The 14,666-nt window shown below is 51.6% G+C and overlaps 1 protein-coding gene across 18 annotated transcripts in view; it reads left to right on the top strand.

The window, feature by feature from the left end:
- MYO9B (myosin IXB) overlaps positions 1 to 14,666 on the top strand; it is an 86,700-nt gene that overhangs the window by 33,164 nt on the left and 38,870 nt on the right. For all 18 annotated transcript variants that reach the window (XM_078054000.1, XM_036095364.2, XM_078053979.1 and 15 more), the window contains one exon: positions 11,731 to 11,825. In XM_078054000.1, coding sequence (XP_077910126.1) covers positions 11,731 to 11,825 — 95 coding nt within the window. The remainder of the gene's footprint in view (positions 1 to 11,730; positions 11,826 to 14,666) is intronic.

The following is a 14,666-nucleotide window of genomic DNA, read 5'->3' as shown; positions in this document are numbered from 1 at the left end:
TCAAGGCAGAGTGGATACAGTGGAGATTACTCAGTTACAAAAAGGAATAAATCACCGATACATGCTGTAACGTGGATGAACCACAAAAACAACGCGCCGACCAAAAGAGGCCAGACTCGAAAGGCCACATAATCTGTGATCCCATCCATGTGTGTCCCGAAGAGGCAAGTCCAGAGAGACAGAAAGCAGATTAGCAATTGCCAGGGCTGAGGCAGGGGGACAGGGAATGACTGCTCATGGGGATGGAGTCTTCTTTTGGGGTGATGAAATGTTCTGGAACTAGATAGAGGTGATAGTTGCCACAACATGGTGAACATTCCAAATGCCACCGAATTGCACATTAAAATGGTTAAAATGGTGAATTTGATGTTATATGAACTTCACAGTTAAAACAGAAATGCAGAGTGGTCTCTACATATCTGGAACACTGCCCATGGGGGCCCACCACATTCCCCCCCTTTGGTCCCCTCCCATAGATCTTGCATCCTGCTGCCATCGTAGCTAGAGCAGAGAGGGTTATAATGAGTACAAGTCCCAGACCAAATGCTATAGGCACAACTTCTTAAACAGGAGCCCCCCCAGACATCCTAGAACCTAGAGTCCCATTGGCTCTGGCCTCTTTGGTGGCTTTAGGCACACCTGAGCGCCTCCATCTCCCTGAGCCCCGTCCCTAAAGAACAGGCCACAGGACCCTTAAATGGAATTTCTCAAACAAGGGAGGCAAATGTCTCAAAAACGTTTTATCCAGCCTACTTTTTCATCCATGGAAGCCCACTTTGAACATTCATTATGCTAATTGCTGAAACTCCAGCGGCTGAGTGATGGTAAAATTTGCCAGAGTGGGTTGGCACTGGTCGCTCCAGAGTCTGTATCCTGGATTAGGCCACTGCCCTTACGGAGACGCTTGGACCACAGTTCTGCCAGCTGATTCTACCAAGGGCCCCACAGTCAACATTTCCAGATTTTAGGACCATGCAGTCTGCAGAACAGAGCAGAACAGCCACAGATAATCCATACATGAATGGATGGGGCCGTGTACCGATAAAACTATTTACAAAGACAAGTGGTGGGAGAGAAGCATCAGACAGACCCAAATTGAAGAACCTTCTGCAAAATACCCAGCCAGTCCTCCTCAGAACTGTCCAGGTCTCAAAAACAAGAAAAGGCTGAGAAACTTGGTATGGAGACACCAAGGAGACAGGATGACTGAATGTGGTAGGGAATGCTGGATGGGATCCTGGAACAGAAAAGGGACTTTAGAGAAAAACTGAGGACATCTGAATAAAATGTGAACTTAGTGAATAAGAACTTATCAATCAGTATTGGTTTGTTAGTTGTGTCAAAGGTAATGTTAATAGGGGAAACTGGGGGCACCTGGGTGGCTCATTCAGTTAAGTGTCTGAGTCTTGGTTTCGGCTCAGGTCATGATCTCAGGGTCCTGAGATCGAGCCCCACGTCGGGCTCCGTGCTCACCCGCAGAGTCGGCTTGTCCCTCTCCCTCTGCTCGTCCCTCCCCCCCGGAATAAACAAACAAAATCTTTAAAAAATAGGGGAAACTGAATGTGAGGTACACAGGAATTTGCTGAAATATTCTTATAACTTTTTGTAAATCTTAAAAGTTTATATTTTTCATAAAAAGACAGCCAGATTTGGCCTGTGGGGCATAGTCTGTAGACCTGGGGCTTAGATAAGCTCCCACCACCTTGGTGAGTTGTTCAAAGTAAATCTTAGACAGGGAAGACCCCGGCAAACTGGAACTTGGACCTCTCACACCTCCACTAGGGATACTTCCTTCTCAAAACAAACCCTAAAGCCATAGTTCTCGTCCTTCCTTGAATCAGAAGAACCCCCTCGGGCTCTGATTTAAGAATTTAGATTCCTTGGCCTTTCTAGAAATTCTGCAGGTCTGGGATGGGGCCCAAGACTCCGTATCTTTAACAAGCCCCCACAGCTCATAGTTGGGATCTCCACCTTTTCTCTCCTTCTCCCCAACCCACCAGAGTGGCACAGTAGTGGTGACTTGCTCTGGGGAAAGCGGCCACTGAAATCTTGGCAGTTCTGACAGATTCCCCACTACTGTAAGCAGGGAGCCCCAACATGACAGGCTTGTCCACCCCAGGTATGGGGGGTGGGTTCAAAGGCAAGCCCTTCCCCAGGGATGTGGAGAGAGTGTGTAGTGCCTGCAGAAGAGTGGAGAGATGCCCTGGAGACCCTCCAGCTCACACCTGGGAGCTCACATTTCCTCATGCATGCAAATGCTTGGTTTTGCTGCATAGAAAGTACCAAAAGCCCTGCTGTTCTCATCATTGGCACCAGAGTCCGTGCCGTTTGGGAATTGGGTAGGGAGGCAGTCGTCCTCCCAAGATGAAACCTTCCATAATGAACTGCCCACGTACAGAATGGGTCCCCTACTCAAACTCTCCTCTCAGCTCAGCAGCCCCGGAGCATGCTCTCTCCCAGGTGCATCCCGCCTCACCAACGCCACACTAATCAGTTGCAAAGTGAGGTTGAAAAGTCCTGCAAAAGGTGCAGGATTTCAGAAAGTCATCAAGTGACCCGGAGAATTGCTCTGACTCCGGTCACTCAGCCACACCCACAAGCAGCAGGTGGGGAAGAGAGCTAATGATGGCAGCCTGGGCTTCAGAAGGGAATGAGTCTGTCGTGCTGCTAAATGTAAATGGGTGCAATCCGCCTATTGAAAGGAGAGGATTTTCAGCTTGGCTCACAAAGCTGAGTCCCGACCTTGTGCTGTATGAACAAGGCACACCTAAACCAAGGAGGGAGCTAAAAATGAAAAGACAGGCCCAGATGTAGCAGGCAGATAGAAACAGGAGCGAAAAGAGCTGTAGTTCCATGGACACAGAGAAGGCAGAGTTCAGAGCTCTGGATGTTACATGTGACAAACAAGACTCATCATAATACCAAAAACCTCAGTTTACACTTAAGGTATAATAGTTGGCAATATCTATGCACCAAACAACACAGCTGTTGCCTTTACAAAGTGGAAATTCTAGAAGATCCTGGGAGAAACAGCCATAAACACATAGCATGAGACTGGTTGTGCGGACAGCAAATCGGCAGGGATGTAATATGCCCAAACCGTGTGTTTAGGCAGATCTATGGACGTATCGTAAACCTTTCACTTTGATAAGAGAATAAATCTAAATTATTCATGGAGCATTCACAAGACTCATTCCTGTATCAGGCCATGGAGAAAGCATCTAGAACTTCCAAAAGTAGAACTATTACAAGCAGCACTCTTAACAATGCAATGAAACTAGAAATTAATTTTTTAAAGACCCTCGCACATGGAAATTTTTTTCAGAAAGAAACCATAAGTCTCTATTAAACAACTCTTGGATGAAGGGGCATCTGTAAACCAAAATTACAGGTTTTCTAAAAATCCGTGACCAAAACTATATGTTGTCAGAATCCACAGGACTATGAAAAGCAGTACCAAGAGGGCAATTCGTAGCCATAAGCACTTTATAGTCTTATATAAGGACAAATGAAAGTAAGTGAATTAATTTCCCAGCTCAAAAACCTGAGAAAAAGAACCAAGTAAACCCCAAAGAGAATGATTTGGCTGTTGAAATGGATAAGATGAGCCCTCGGGGATCATTTGAATTCCTCAAATGTTTTTGGTGCCATAAGAACCAAGCAAGGCCCTCCCCCATCAAAGCTTGATCTGTTCTTTACTCTCTGTGATCGGGCACATGGTTTCATTATAACCTAAACAAAAATTTAGTGAAATACCAGATACAAGAACTTGTTTCATACTTGGTTTCTTTTTTATCTTCCTCTTCCTTTCTTTTTTTTTTTTTTTTAAAGATTCCGCAATCCCACCCTCCAGCATGGTTTGCTTGAAACTTTGGCCCTTGGGAGGAATCTGTCCATTTCAAAGAGCCTGTTCTGGTTCCAGGAGCCCTTGCTGGTTTTCAGTGTTTCTGTCCGAGTCTGTGGCTGATTGTTGGGGCCAGTGCAGATAAGAGTGACAGAGCCTATTACAAACTGGGGGCATGGAGGTAGGCTGAGTGTCCCACCCCTTCGTCACTTGGCTCTCTGCAGATGCCTGATGTCCATTCACCCGTCTGTCCAGCAGCTGGCTGTGAGAACCCACTGGGTGCCCCCAAGGCCCATGAGCAACAGGAAGGAAACAATCCAGGCAGAGGCCAGGTGTCAGCAGGGCCCTGGAAAACCTCCATTTCCAAACATCTAAGAATCAGGAGCCATGGGGTTGGATGTGACCCCTCCACTTCCTGCCCACACCCGCAGGCCCACGGAGCCTATAGTGCCACCTGGGCAGGCTGGCAGTGGTGGTGGGGAGGGGGAGGGTCCTCTCTCCCACCCCACAGCCACCTCCTCTCACCACCACCCCCTTCCCATCGTCATCCTTGTCCTCACCCGGCATCTTCCCTCCCTAGAACCGGCCCCCACTCCCTGTATGACAGCTCTCTGGAAAGCGCTTTAGCTGTACTTCTCACTTCCCCACCTCCTGTGACCTTGCTGGCCCATCCGGCCCTCCCCTCCATGCCTTGAGGTCCTGCTTCTCTGGGTCCCTGCTGTGCCCTGGGAGACCAGTCAGTCCCGCCGACGCTCACACCCTTTCCTGTTCACTCACCCCGTGTCCGAGTGTCAGAGTCTTCTCCTGCCTGTGGAGCAGAGAGCCCCTAGAACTGGCTTGTCCTGTAAAGGACCCGAGGTCTGCATTTTCAGCTCTGCTGCTGTAGTCTGAGAGCAGGCACAGACCACACGTAAACAGACGTAGCTGTACGCCAAGTGGAGCTTTATTCTCGAAGTGAATTCCTGAAAGTTGAATTGCATATCCTATTCATGTGTTGTGAAATACTCTTTTGATTTTTTTTTTCAAGTGTTAAAAAGTGTGAAAACTATCCTTAGCTCGTGGACCATACAGAGACAGGTAACTGGCCATAACTTGCCAACCTTGGTAGAGATCGGAGCCCAAGATGGCCCCGCCTTGCCAGACGTCAGGGAGGTGCCCTCCACACAACCAAGTTCCATTCTCGTACAGACCATCTGTCCCTGCTTCAGGCTACAATGGCAGATTTGGGTCATATTGACAAAACCCCAGATATGTATTAGGTGGCCCTTCACAGGACAAAGTTGCCAGCCCCTGGTTCCCATAGTCTCATTTCGTCTTTAAACAACGTGGGGAGTCAGAGGTTCTCTCCCTCGTTTGACAGGAGGGGAATCTGAAACCCAAGAGCATTGAACCAATTCGCCTCTGGTGACCCTCCCCTAGGCCACCGGGACCCACTGGAATCCCCTGCAGACAGAGCCATTTGCCTGGGCTCCTTGCCAGAAGTAGCCCTCCACCCCACGCGGGGTTATTTTCCCAGCATTTCCACCCAGGAAAGCCCCAGGTTGGAGTGGACGCCCCAGGGCTGTTTGCTCAGCACACAGGGCAGAGCAGACCCTCCAGGCTCCTTGGTCCGTGGACCACCTGGGCAGAGACACTGCCCGTGGAGCTTCTGTGCTCCCATCAGGCCCATGAGACACCTCCCGGAGTGCCTCCTGCCTGTCTGACCGTCGTCTGTGTCCCCAAGTGGGCACAACCTGTCAGTGGGTGCAGGCCGAGTTCTGTTTCATATAGCAGAGTATCCCCGAAACGTGGAGAATACCGTGGAGAAAAACAAGTCTGTCCCACCCTGCCACCACCAACCTCCAGTCGCTCCCAGTGTCGTGTTCTCCCACCCCCACCCATGACTGGAACAGGAGCCCAGCAAGGGGGAGACACTCTCGTTTGGCCCCATCCTTAGGCTTCATTGTTGCCTAATACCTGCTAATGTTCTTTCACCAAAGGAGGCCTGTCCCCACAACCCCAGTCACTCCTCTGTCTCCATGCCCGGTCTGGGCTTGGACACAAGAGATCCGGAAGTCCCGTGTGGCGTGTGGTCTGAAGCAGGGACAGAGGCCTCACGGGGCTGCATCAAGACCACAAAAGGTGGTGGCTCCTCGAGGTGGTGACACTCGATCCGTGGCCAGGGTGGACATGCAGGTATCTGCTTCAGAGCCCCACCATGCAGGGGGCTCGCTGAAGCTGCAACAGTGCCAGACACACAGCAGCCAATCAGTAAATTGTTGTCACGTGGAAGGGTGGATGGACGGACGGATGGACGAATGAATGAGTGAATGAGACCACGTGCGCCAAAGCCTCACAAACACTTGGGAAGTGAGGTCCCTGTGACTAGAAGGTCAGGAAAACAGAGAAGGCCGACCCCGTAACCAAGAGAGAACCGTTAGAATGACCTAGAACTTCCCTCTGAGAAAGGATGGCCACGGGTAAACCTGGGCACAATGGAGTTATCTTGGGTTAGGCCACCTCAACCTGGCTGGAAGGACAGCCACCCTGGGTGGTGAGGCTGGGGGACTTCTCCACAGGGGAATCCCAGCTTGAGGCTCACCTGTCAACATGGGAGATAAGGCAAATGCATTTGCCTTCGTGAGCTCATCCCATGGGGCTTTCAGGTTTTGAAATCCGAAAGCAAAACAGTTTGCCTAATGCAGTCCATCAGGGTTTGTTTGGTTTTTGTGTGGGATGCACAAGAGGCCAGGTGTAAGCTCAGAAAGGGCTCGGGCGTCCATCTGCCTGGTCGCCAGGCCCAGGGTGAGCGGCCTCAGCCAGGGCAGGCAGGCACCCGAAAAGGTCCCAGGCTGTGGGGACTGAGGGGCCAATGCATGGAGCGTGCGCTGGGAGTGAGGACACTGGGTTCAAACCCAGGGTCATGTCAACTGCCTGCCTGCCCTCAGACTTCAGGGAAGTTAGCAGGCCTCTCTGTGCCTCAGTTTCCTCACCTGAAATGGGGCACACCTGTCTCTCAGAGGAGTAGAAGCAAAAGAAAGAGAAGCCCCATCTCGCCTGGTGTGGGACTGGACTCACCACGGGTCATTCTGTGATGTTACCACCATTCTTCCTAAAATGTTAACCACGCATTTCAGCCTAGAGCAGAGGAGGCATCCTGTTTAGATAGAAAATGCACCTTCTAAGATTTCTGGCTAAGTAAGATGCTCAACCTCAATTTCTCCAAATTAAGAAACCCTTTTGAATTTCCCAAAAGAACCTCAAAGGACAAGGACAGTTGGAAGAAAGTCAGAGGTCCCCCCAGCTCTTGTCATCCTCAGCAGGGTCGGGGGTGGCCTGGGAGGGGTACACAGTGCCCTCCCTGGGCCCACGATCATCTGCCCCGTCAGAGGAAGGGGCAGGTGTGTTGCTTCTTTGTTACTTTTACCTAGAAACCGTGCCTGGAGGATTTTGAACTCTTTACGGGTTTTTTCCTTCTATCATGATTCTGGGGTTTTTTTGGTTTTGTTTTTGTTTTTTTAAGATTTATTTATTTATTTATTTATTTATTTATTTATTTGATAGAGAGAGACACAGCGAGAGAGGGAACACAAGCAGGGGGAGTGGGAGAGGGAGAAGCAGACTCCTGCTGAGCAGGGAGCCCGATGTGGGGCTCGATCCCAGGACCCTGGGACCATGACCTGAGCCGAAGGCAGACGCCCAACGACTGAGCCACCCAGGTGCCCTGTTAATGTTTTTTTTTTCCTTTGGTCATAGTGTGTAACTTATATTAGAAATCTGTACTTTGTGTTAGATAAGGGAAAGAAGTGTTTCCAGGAAAGTAGAGGCCTTTCTCCCATAGCATTTTGCCAGCACTTTGGCTTTCCTGGCCTGGTGGGAAGACAGCATTAACATGTCGGCCTCCGCGGCCCCAGTGCCAGATCACATCGCATCACTGCCGGCGCCTGGATCCCGCTTCCTCCCTCCCGGCCACTCCGGGCCCCACATGATCACCCGGCACACCATCCTCCCTTGTACTCCCATGCATTCGGAGGCCATGCGCGCACCCGTCCAGCCCCCGGAGCAGCTACATAATAACTCCCTTGGCTGTGAGCGCCAGGCTAGCATTTCCTCCTCCTTGGACATATAATAGCAGCAACCGGATATTTTTAGACTGGCTTTGAAAAGTCGCAGTGTGCTGAGACCGCATACCAGACGCGTGAGGTCACTGCCCCCCCCCCCAAGCCTGGGTTGCACAGAGCTGGTGGGCCCTCGCATCCCGAAGACTTTCCCTCTTGTGGTCCCCAAGACACCAGCCCTGACTGTTTCCTTAGAAATCCCACGGAGTCTTGCCCCGAGTTCAAAAGGGGGACTGCCATGGGTCTTTGGGATGCACGTGCACATTGCCGGGGTGCCTCTGCAGCGGGCCCTGGACCTGGATGCTGCAGGGGCCCCAGCACAGAGAGAGGCCCGTTCCCCGGGGAAGGAGCCCACACAGGCTCGGGCATCGCCGCGCCATCTGCTCGTAGTTAGGCAGGCGGGCTTGCTCACGGAGTTTATTTTAGTTCGGAGCAGGGGGAGGGCCCGGGCCTGTCCTCAGCTCAGATGGCACCCCGTGGGGTCTCATGAGCCTGCAATGAAAGGAGGAAACGGACCTGCTGCCTGCTGATTCCTGGAGCAGAACGGCAAGAGTCCCCGGGCTTTACTCCAGACAAAAAACACAGTTCCAAGGCTGAACTTGAGGGAAACCAGAGATTAAACCTAGAAAGACAGTTTTCTTCCTCACAGGATTCCTCGGGCCTTATAGTGCCCATGGGGGTCCTCACGACAGGATGAAGGGCCCAAAGAGCCCTTGACCACCCAACCCTGCAGACCCCTTTAACCTCCGTCTGTATATAGCAGCGCTACTCAGCAATTCAGCCAGCTCTGGGAACATTTCTGATTGTCGCAGATGCTGTCGGCCTCTGCCAAGTGGAGGCTCGGGACCCCACAGTGCACAGGACAGCCCCACGGATCAGCAGGGCCAAGGCTGGGGACCCTGCGCCGGCTTCCGTAGGCACTTGGGCGACCAGGCAGACCCAGGCCTGGCTCCCAGCATTGTCACCCAGCCACTGGCCAGCAGCTCAGTCACATATCGCGGGACGTGGTCGTTCCCATTGGCTGAAGAGCCCCTGTATTTAATCCAACCCTCCAGACTTTCAAAACCTGGCAATGGACAACAGGTCCTAAGGAAGCATTTGTGAAGAAGAGAAGGGGGCTCTGCGGCCTCTGTCTTGACTCGGGAACACACCTCCTCACACTGGGTTCTGCCTCCGTAAGGCCATGTGGTGCCCATTGCCCACCGAAAGTGCCCGGCCACCACCCTGCCCTGAGCAGATCCCCCCACCCCCGGTGCACCTCCCGGCCAGGTTGCCTCTCTGGGGCTCCTCCTTCGTTGTTACACTCTTGCTGGGTGACTTGGCCGTTGCCTCAGGTCCTTCAGCAGGGCCCATTCCTGGGGTCTGGTGCCCCTGGGACAGTGGGGCAGGAAGTTCTTGCCCTGTGACACACACACACACACACACACACACGCGCGCGCGCGCCAGCCAGGTGCCGCTATCCTGGTCCTGAGCTGTGCGGAACGGAGCCATTCTCAAAGGAAGCGTCCTGGGCTGCCCCCCAGCAGACGCTTTTTTTTTTTTTTTTTTTTTTTTTTTTTTTTTTTTTAAGATTTTATTTATTTGCGAGAGAGACAATGAGAGACAGAGAGCATGAGAGGGAGGAGGGTCAGAGGGAGAAGCAGACTCCCCGCTGAGCAGGGACCCCGATGTGGGACTCGATCCTGGGACTCCAGGATCATGACCTGAGCCGAAGGCAGTCGCTTAACCAACTGAGCCACCCAGGCGCCCAGCAGACGCTTTTTTGTGGGGCTTCTGCCTTCAGATTGCCACACCAGAAGCTCTGATCAGTGATCCACCTGCATTCATCTCCCTGCAGAATGAAGCCTTTAAGAAAAGCCTGGATCCTGAGTTCCCTGCGGGCCTGGCCATCTCTCCCCACCCTGCCCTCCTCCCTCTGCCCCACCGGACCCTCAGACATCCACGCTCAGTCCCCACCCTGCAAACCTTGACAGTGGCCTTGCCACTTCCTCTCCGTTGCCCTCATGCCTACGCAGCCTCCCACACAGCTCAGCCTTCTCGAACTGGAACATTGTTGGCCCTTCTCGTGGGCACCAAGCTTCCCTTTCTGTGTGTGAGCGGGGCATCACCCCACCCACCATGTCACTCCTTCTTTGGCCCCTGGAGCCACAAGGGCTTGGACAGCTGAGCACCAGGCTCTGTGATCGGTTCTGCCTTTCTCCCCTCCCCTGCCCGCCCCACCGCTCCCACCTTTGCCAGCAACTTGCTCCCCGAAACAGGGAAACCGCCCCCAGCACCTTCCCTGCCCTGCATTCCCCCAAGGCTTTATCATACCCTCTCCCTGTCTGTTCACCCCTCCGGGGTGTTGGGTACTTCATGGAGAAGGGGCACCCCAAGGCCCTGAGCAGGGCGTGTTCTTTGTCTTAATCTGGGTTGTGGACACACAGGAGGCCCAGGGGGGACCCCAGTGAGTCACAGACTCCATGCACCGTGCATCCTTTCCTCTATATATTGGAAATAAAGCCCCGATTCATGCCGCCATGAGAATGAACCCCAAAAACATCCTGCTAAGTGAAGGAAGCAAGACAAAAGGCCACATAATGTATGCTCCCACTTAGGCAAAATATCACACACAGGCAAATCCATAGTGACAGAAAGCAGACTGGTGGCTGCCAGGGACTGGGGGAGGCGGGAGGGGGGATGGGGAGTGACAGCTGATGGGGATGGGGGTCTCTTTTTGGGGTGATGGAAATGTTCTGGAACTAAACGGAGGTGATGGTTACACAACATTGTGAATGTACTAAATGCCACTGAACTGTTTATTTTTAAATGGTTAATTGTATGTTATGCCAGTTTCACCCCAATCAAAAAATTTGTTGTGAGGGGCGCCTGGGTGGCTCAGTCGTTAAGCGTCTGCCTTAGGCTCAGGTCATGATCCCAGGGTCCTGGGATCAAGCCCCAAATGGGGCTCCCTGCTCGGCAGGGAGCCTGCTTCTCCCTCTCCCATCCCCCTGCTTGTGTTCCCTCTCTTGCTGTCTCTCTCTGTCAAATAAATAAATAAAATCTTAAAAAAAAAAAAAAGTGTGTTGTGAACCGGCTTGTCCTCTCACAGAATCGCAGGACCCCTCCAGGCCAGGACCTGTCTCCACATCTGCTCCCTCTCAATCAGCCTCCTCTTCCCCTGGGGCCCAGAGCCCTCATCAGCTTAGGGCCCAGCAGACTTCTTCTGGATATGTTCAGCTTTGCAGGCCAGAACGGTCTCTATCATGGTTATTCTGCTGCTAGAGTGAGAAAGCAGCCATGGGCGATCCATAAATGCATAGGCTTGGCTGCGTGCCAGTAAAACTTCGTTTATGGACACTGAAATGTGAATAGAATTTTCATGTGTCAGGAAGTACTATTCTTGTTTTTTGGGTTTTTTTTTTTTTTTTTTTTGAACGATTTACAAATGTAAAAACCACTCTTGGCTCACAGGCAATACAAAAATAAGCAGTGGACTGGATTTCAGCCCATGGGCCAGAGTTCACCCTCCGAACAATTATAACGGAAAAAGAATGCCGTTGATTAGCATTTTTCATGTCTGAGGCTTAAAGCTTGAACCCCTCACACAACCCAAACACAGAGGTAATAAAGTATGTTGGCGCACACCTGGGCTACACGCCTTTGTGTTTACCAGGCTCATCAGGGCTACTGGCTGACTTCAGGCAAATGAGTGTCCATGATGCCCAGGGGGACCTCCAAGGCTCCAGGCTGCGGCGTGTAGAAATTTCATCCTCACGACCTGAAAACCTGCTCTTGTTTTCCCCACAGGCTTTCGGAAATGCCAAAACGGCCCACAACAACAACTCCAGCCGATTTGGGAAATTCATCCAGGTCAACTACCTGGAGAGTGGCATCGTGAGAGGGTGAGTTGGCAGCCGCCTAGCTGTGGGCCACCAGCCTTGGTCCTGGGGTCCTGGGCATCCCTGCGAGGAGGAGCCAGCCTGGGAGCTCAGTGTGGAAATTGTGGTTCTGCAGATATGTGTGAATTGTACAGGGAAGCAAGTATGGGTTTTATTTAAGTCAGTGATGTGAAGATCTGAGTTGTGGGTCAAAGTGGGAAATGTAAGTGTGGGAGGGGCGGGACCTCTGTCCCCAGGTCATCGAGCCTGGGCCCAGGTGCCCAAGAAGCAAGTACCACGACCTGAAGGTGCTAACATGATGGAGTTTGCCAAGAACAGGCAAGGACATACCAACCTATGTCTTGGTCTTGATGAGGTTTCAAATTCAGTGGGTCTGGGGATGCCATAGGCAGAGTTGATATGGACTGTGGCAGTTGCCAAACATGTGCCCCTTTAGCCAGGAGAAGACATAAGGCTGGGTAGCAGAAATGAAGTGGTTGTCCAAGGAAGTACTGAAGGTAAGCAGGTGGGTGAATGGGAGGGAGGGAGGATAGATAGATTAATGGATGGAATTGTGGGTGGGTAGGTGGGTGGGTGGGTGGATGGATGGATGGATGGATGGATGGATGGATTCATGGGTGGGTGGGTAGATGGATGGATTCGTGGGTGGGTGAGTAGATAGATGAATAAATTCATGGACTGGGTGGGTAGGTGGATAGATTCATTGCTAGATGGGAAAATTCATAGATGGATGAATTCGTAGATTGATGGATCCATGGATGGATGAATGGATTAGGTAGATGTGTGAGTGGGTAGGTGGTAACTGGATTGTGAAGTTGATTGGTGAAAGTTAAAACAGACCAGCATTTTGTGCCAGAAATGTGAGTTCCTTAGGTGGAGGCACAGTCACTTCAACTAAACGTATAACGTTGAAATTGTGTTTGTTACTCTGTGCAGTAGTTATGCTTAAGAAAATGGCAGCTTTGTGAAGTGAATTAATGTTACAAGGAATTACCTATTTTGTCATAGGATTTAAGTCAATGTCATTTTCAGAATTCGGTTCTGTAGCATTTCTTTCTCTTTAAAAAGTATATATTCTGGGTAGTTACAGTTTGGTTAAAAAATGTAATTGTGGTTTAAGACTGCATAATGTATTGGGTATTTTTTTTTTTTAATACGCAAAGGTCTTATGAGCCAATAAAACTCTTTCAGAGTTGGGGCATCTGGGTGGCTCAGTTGGTTAAGCCACTGTCTTTGGCTCAGGTCATGATCCCAGGGTCCTGGGATCGAGCCCCACGTCGGGCTCCCTGCTCTGCGGGGAGCCTCCTTCTCCCTCTCCTTCTGTCTGCTACTCCTCCTACTTGTTCTCTCTCGCTCTCTAAATAAAATCTTTAAAACAAAACAAAACAAAACTCTTTCAGAGTTAAAAAAAAAAAAAAAAAAGAAAGCATCTTGGCATAGTCTGGGGTTACTCAAAGGGATCATCCCTGCCTCCACATTCTGGTGGGAGGGTCTGTGGTAGAAGCAGGATTTATACCAGTTCCAGGTGATGCTCTGAGCAGCCCAAATGTTCGACATGGGAAAGAGACCTGAGCAACAGGGCTAGAGTCCTAGAGAAGGCTACAGCATTTCAGGAATGGAGAAGTCCTCAACTGGCGGGGCCTAGGGATTGAGTCTAAAGTATGTCAGTTCCTCTGTCCATCTTACCTGACTGATGATCATTTCAAATGACAATTCATATTCAAGACACAAATCGGAATGTTGTTTTCTCAGATCCTTCAGCCTCTGGCATCTTTCCTTTTTCCCACTGCCCAGGCTCCAATGGGCGGTGGTCTGGGGGAGAGACCCCACAATAAATGGCAATTCTGCTCCGGCCCCTCAGCCCCCCACAGACCATCCAGCCGTCCCCCCAGCTCAGTGCTGCTGGGCACCTGCATGGGCCCGGCCACCACCTGTCCCTGTTGCAGGGCCTCTGACCAGCAGGAGATGCCCAGAGTATCTTATCAGGCACAGGACACAGAATTATACCCCATCTACAGTTCTGGGGGCTCCCTCAGGGGTGCAGAGATGCCAGAAGGCTGCCTCATGTTTTCCTGGGTCCCGGGCTGGCCCTGCAGCCGTGGGAACCTTTGCTCCCAGCTTGCTCCTCTGTGTGGTCTGTTTGGTGTCCTAGGGCTGCCAGAACAAAGTGCCACAAACTGGGGGGGCTCAGAACAACAGGAATTTATTGGCTCACAGTGCTAGAGGTTGGAAGCCTGCAATCAAGACGTAGGCAGGACAGCGCTTCCCCCTGGAAGCTCCAGGAGAGGATTCTTCGTGCCCTCTTGCAGCTTCTGGTGACCCCAGGCTTTCCTTGGCTTGTGGCCCCATCACCCCAATCTCTGCTTCCACCATCACGTGGTCTTCTCCTCTGTGTCTCGGTGTTCTCTTCTACTTCTTAGGACTTTGTCCTTGGATTTAGGGTCCACCCTGATCTTGGAGGATGATCGCATCTCCAGATGCCTTCCCTTAATTACATCTCCAAAGACCCTTTTTCCAAATAAGGTCACACTCACATCTTCTGGGGGCCACCGCGTGACCCAGTGTGCCAGCAGGGGTCAGCCCTCAGCTGTCCGGTGCAGCCTCTTCTGCCGGCCGCAGCCCCCCATCAAGCTCTGGGCCAGAGGCCCTAGGTGGCTGAGTCTTAGAGACCAACTTTTGAAAGTCCTCTATCTATGGCCTCAGACTCAGGAAAGGAAGTCCCACCTCAGCCCATGACCGTGGCCTGCCCACTCTCCGAGGGGGAGGTGCACTTCCTGTCCCGGGAGTGGCCACAGCCAGCTGGGGAAGAGCAGGCCCAGACCCGGTTCTGCTTTTGGGGAGGTG

Source organism: Halichoerus grypus, chromosome 1 (assembly GCF_964656455.1).
Source record: "Halichoerus grypus chromosome 1, mHalGry1.hap1.1, whole genome shotgun sequence".
Lineage (NCBI taxonomy): Eukaryota > Metazoa > Chordata > Mammalia > Carnivora > Phocidae > Halichoerus > Halichoerus grypus.
Note: the sequence above shows the minus strand (reverse complement) of the source record. Positions and strands in the feature narration are given on the sequence as shown.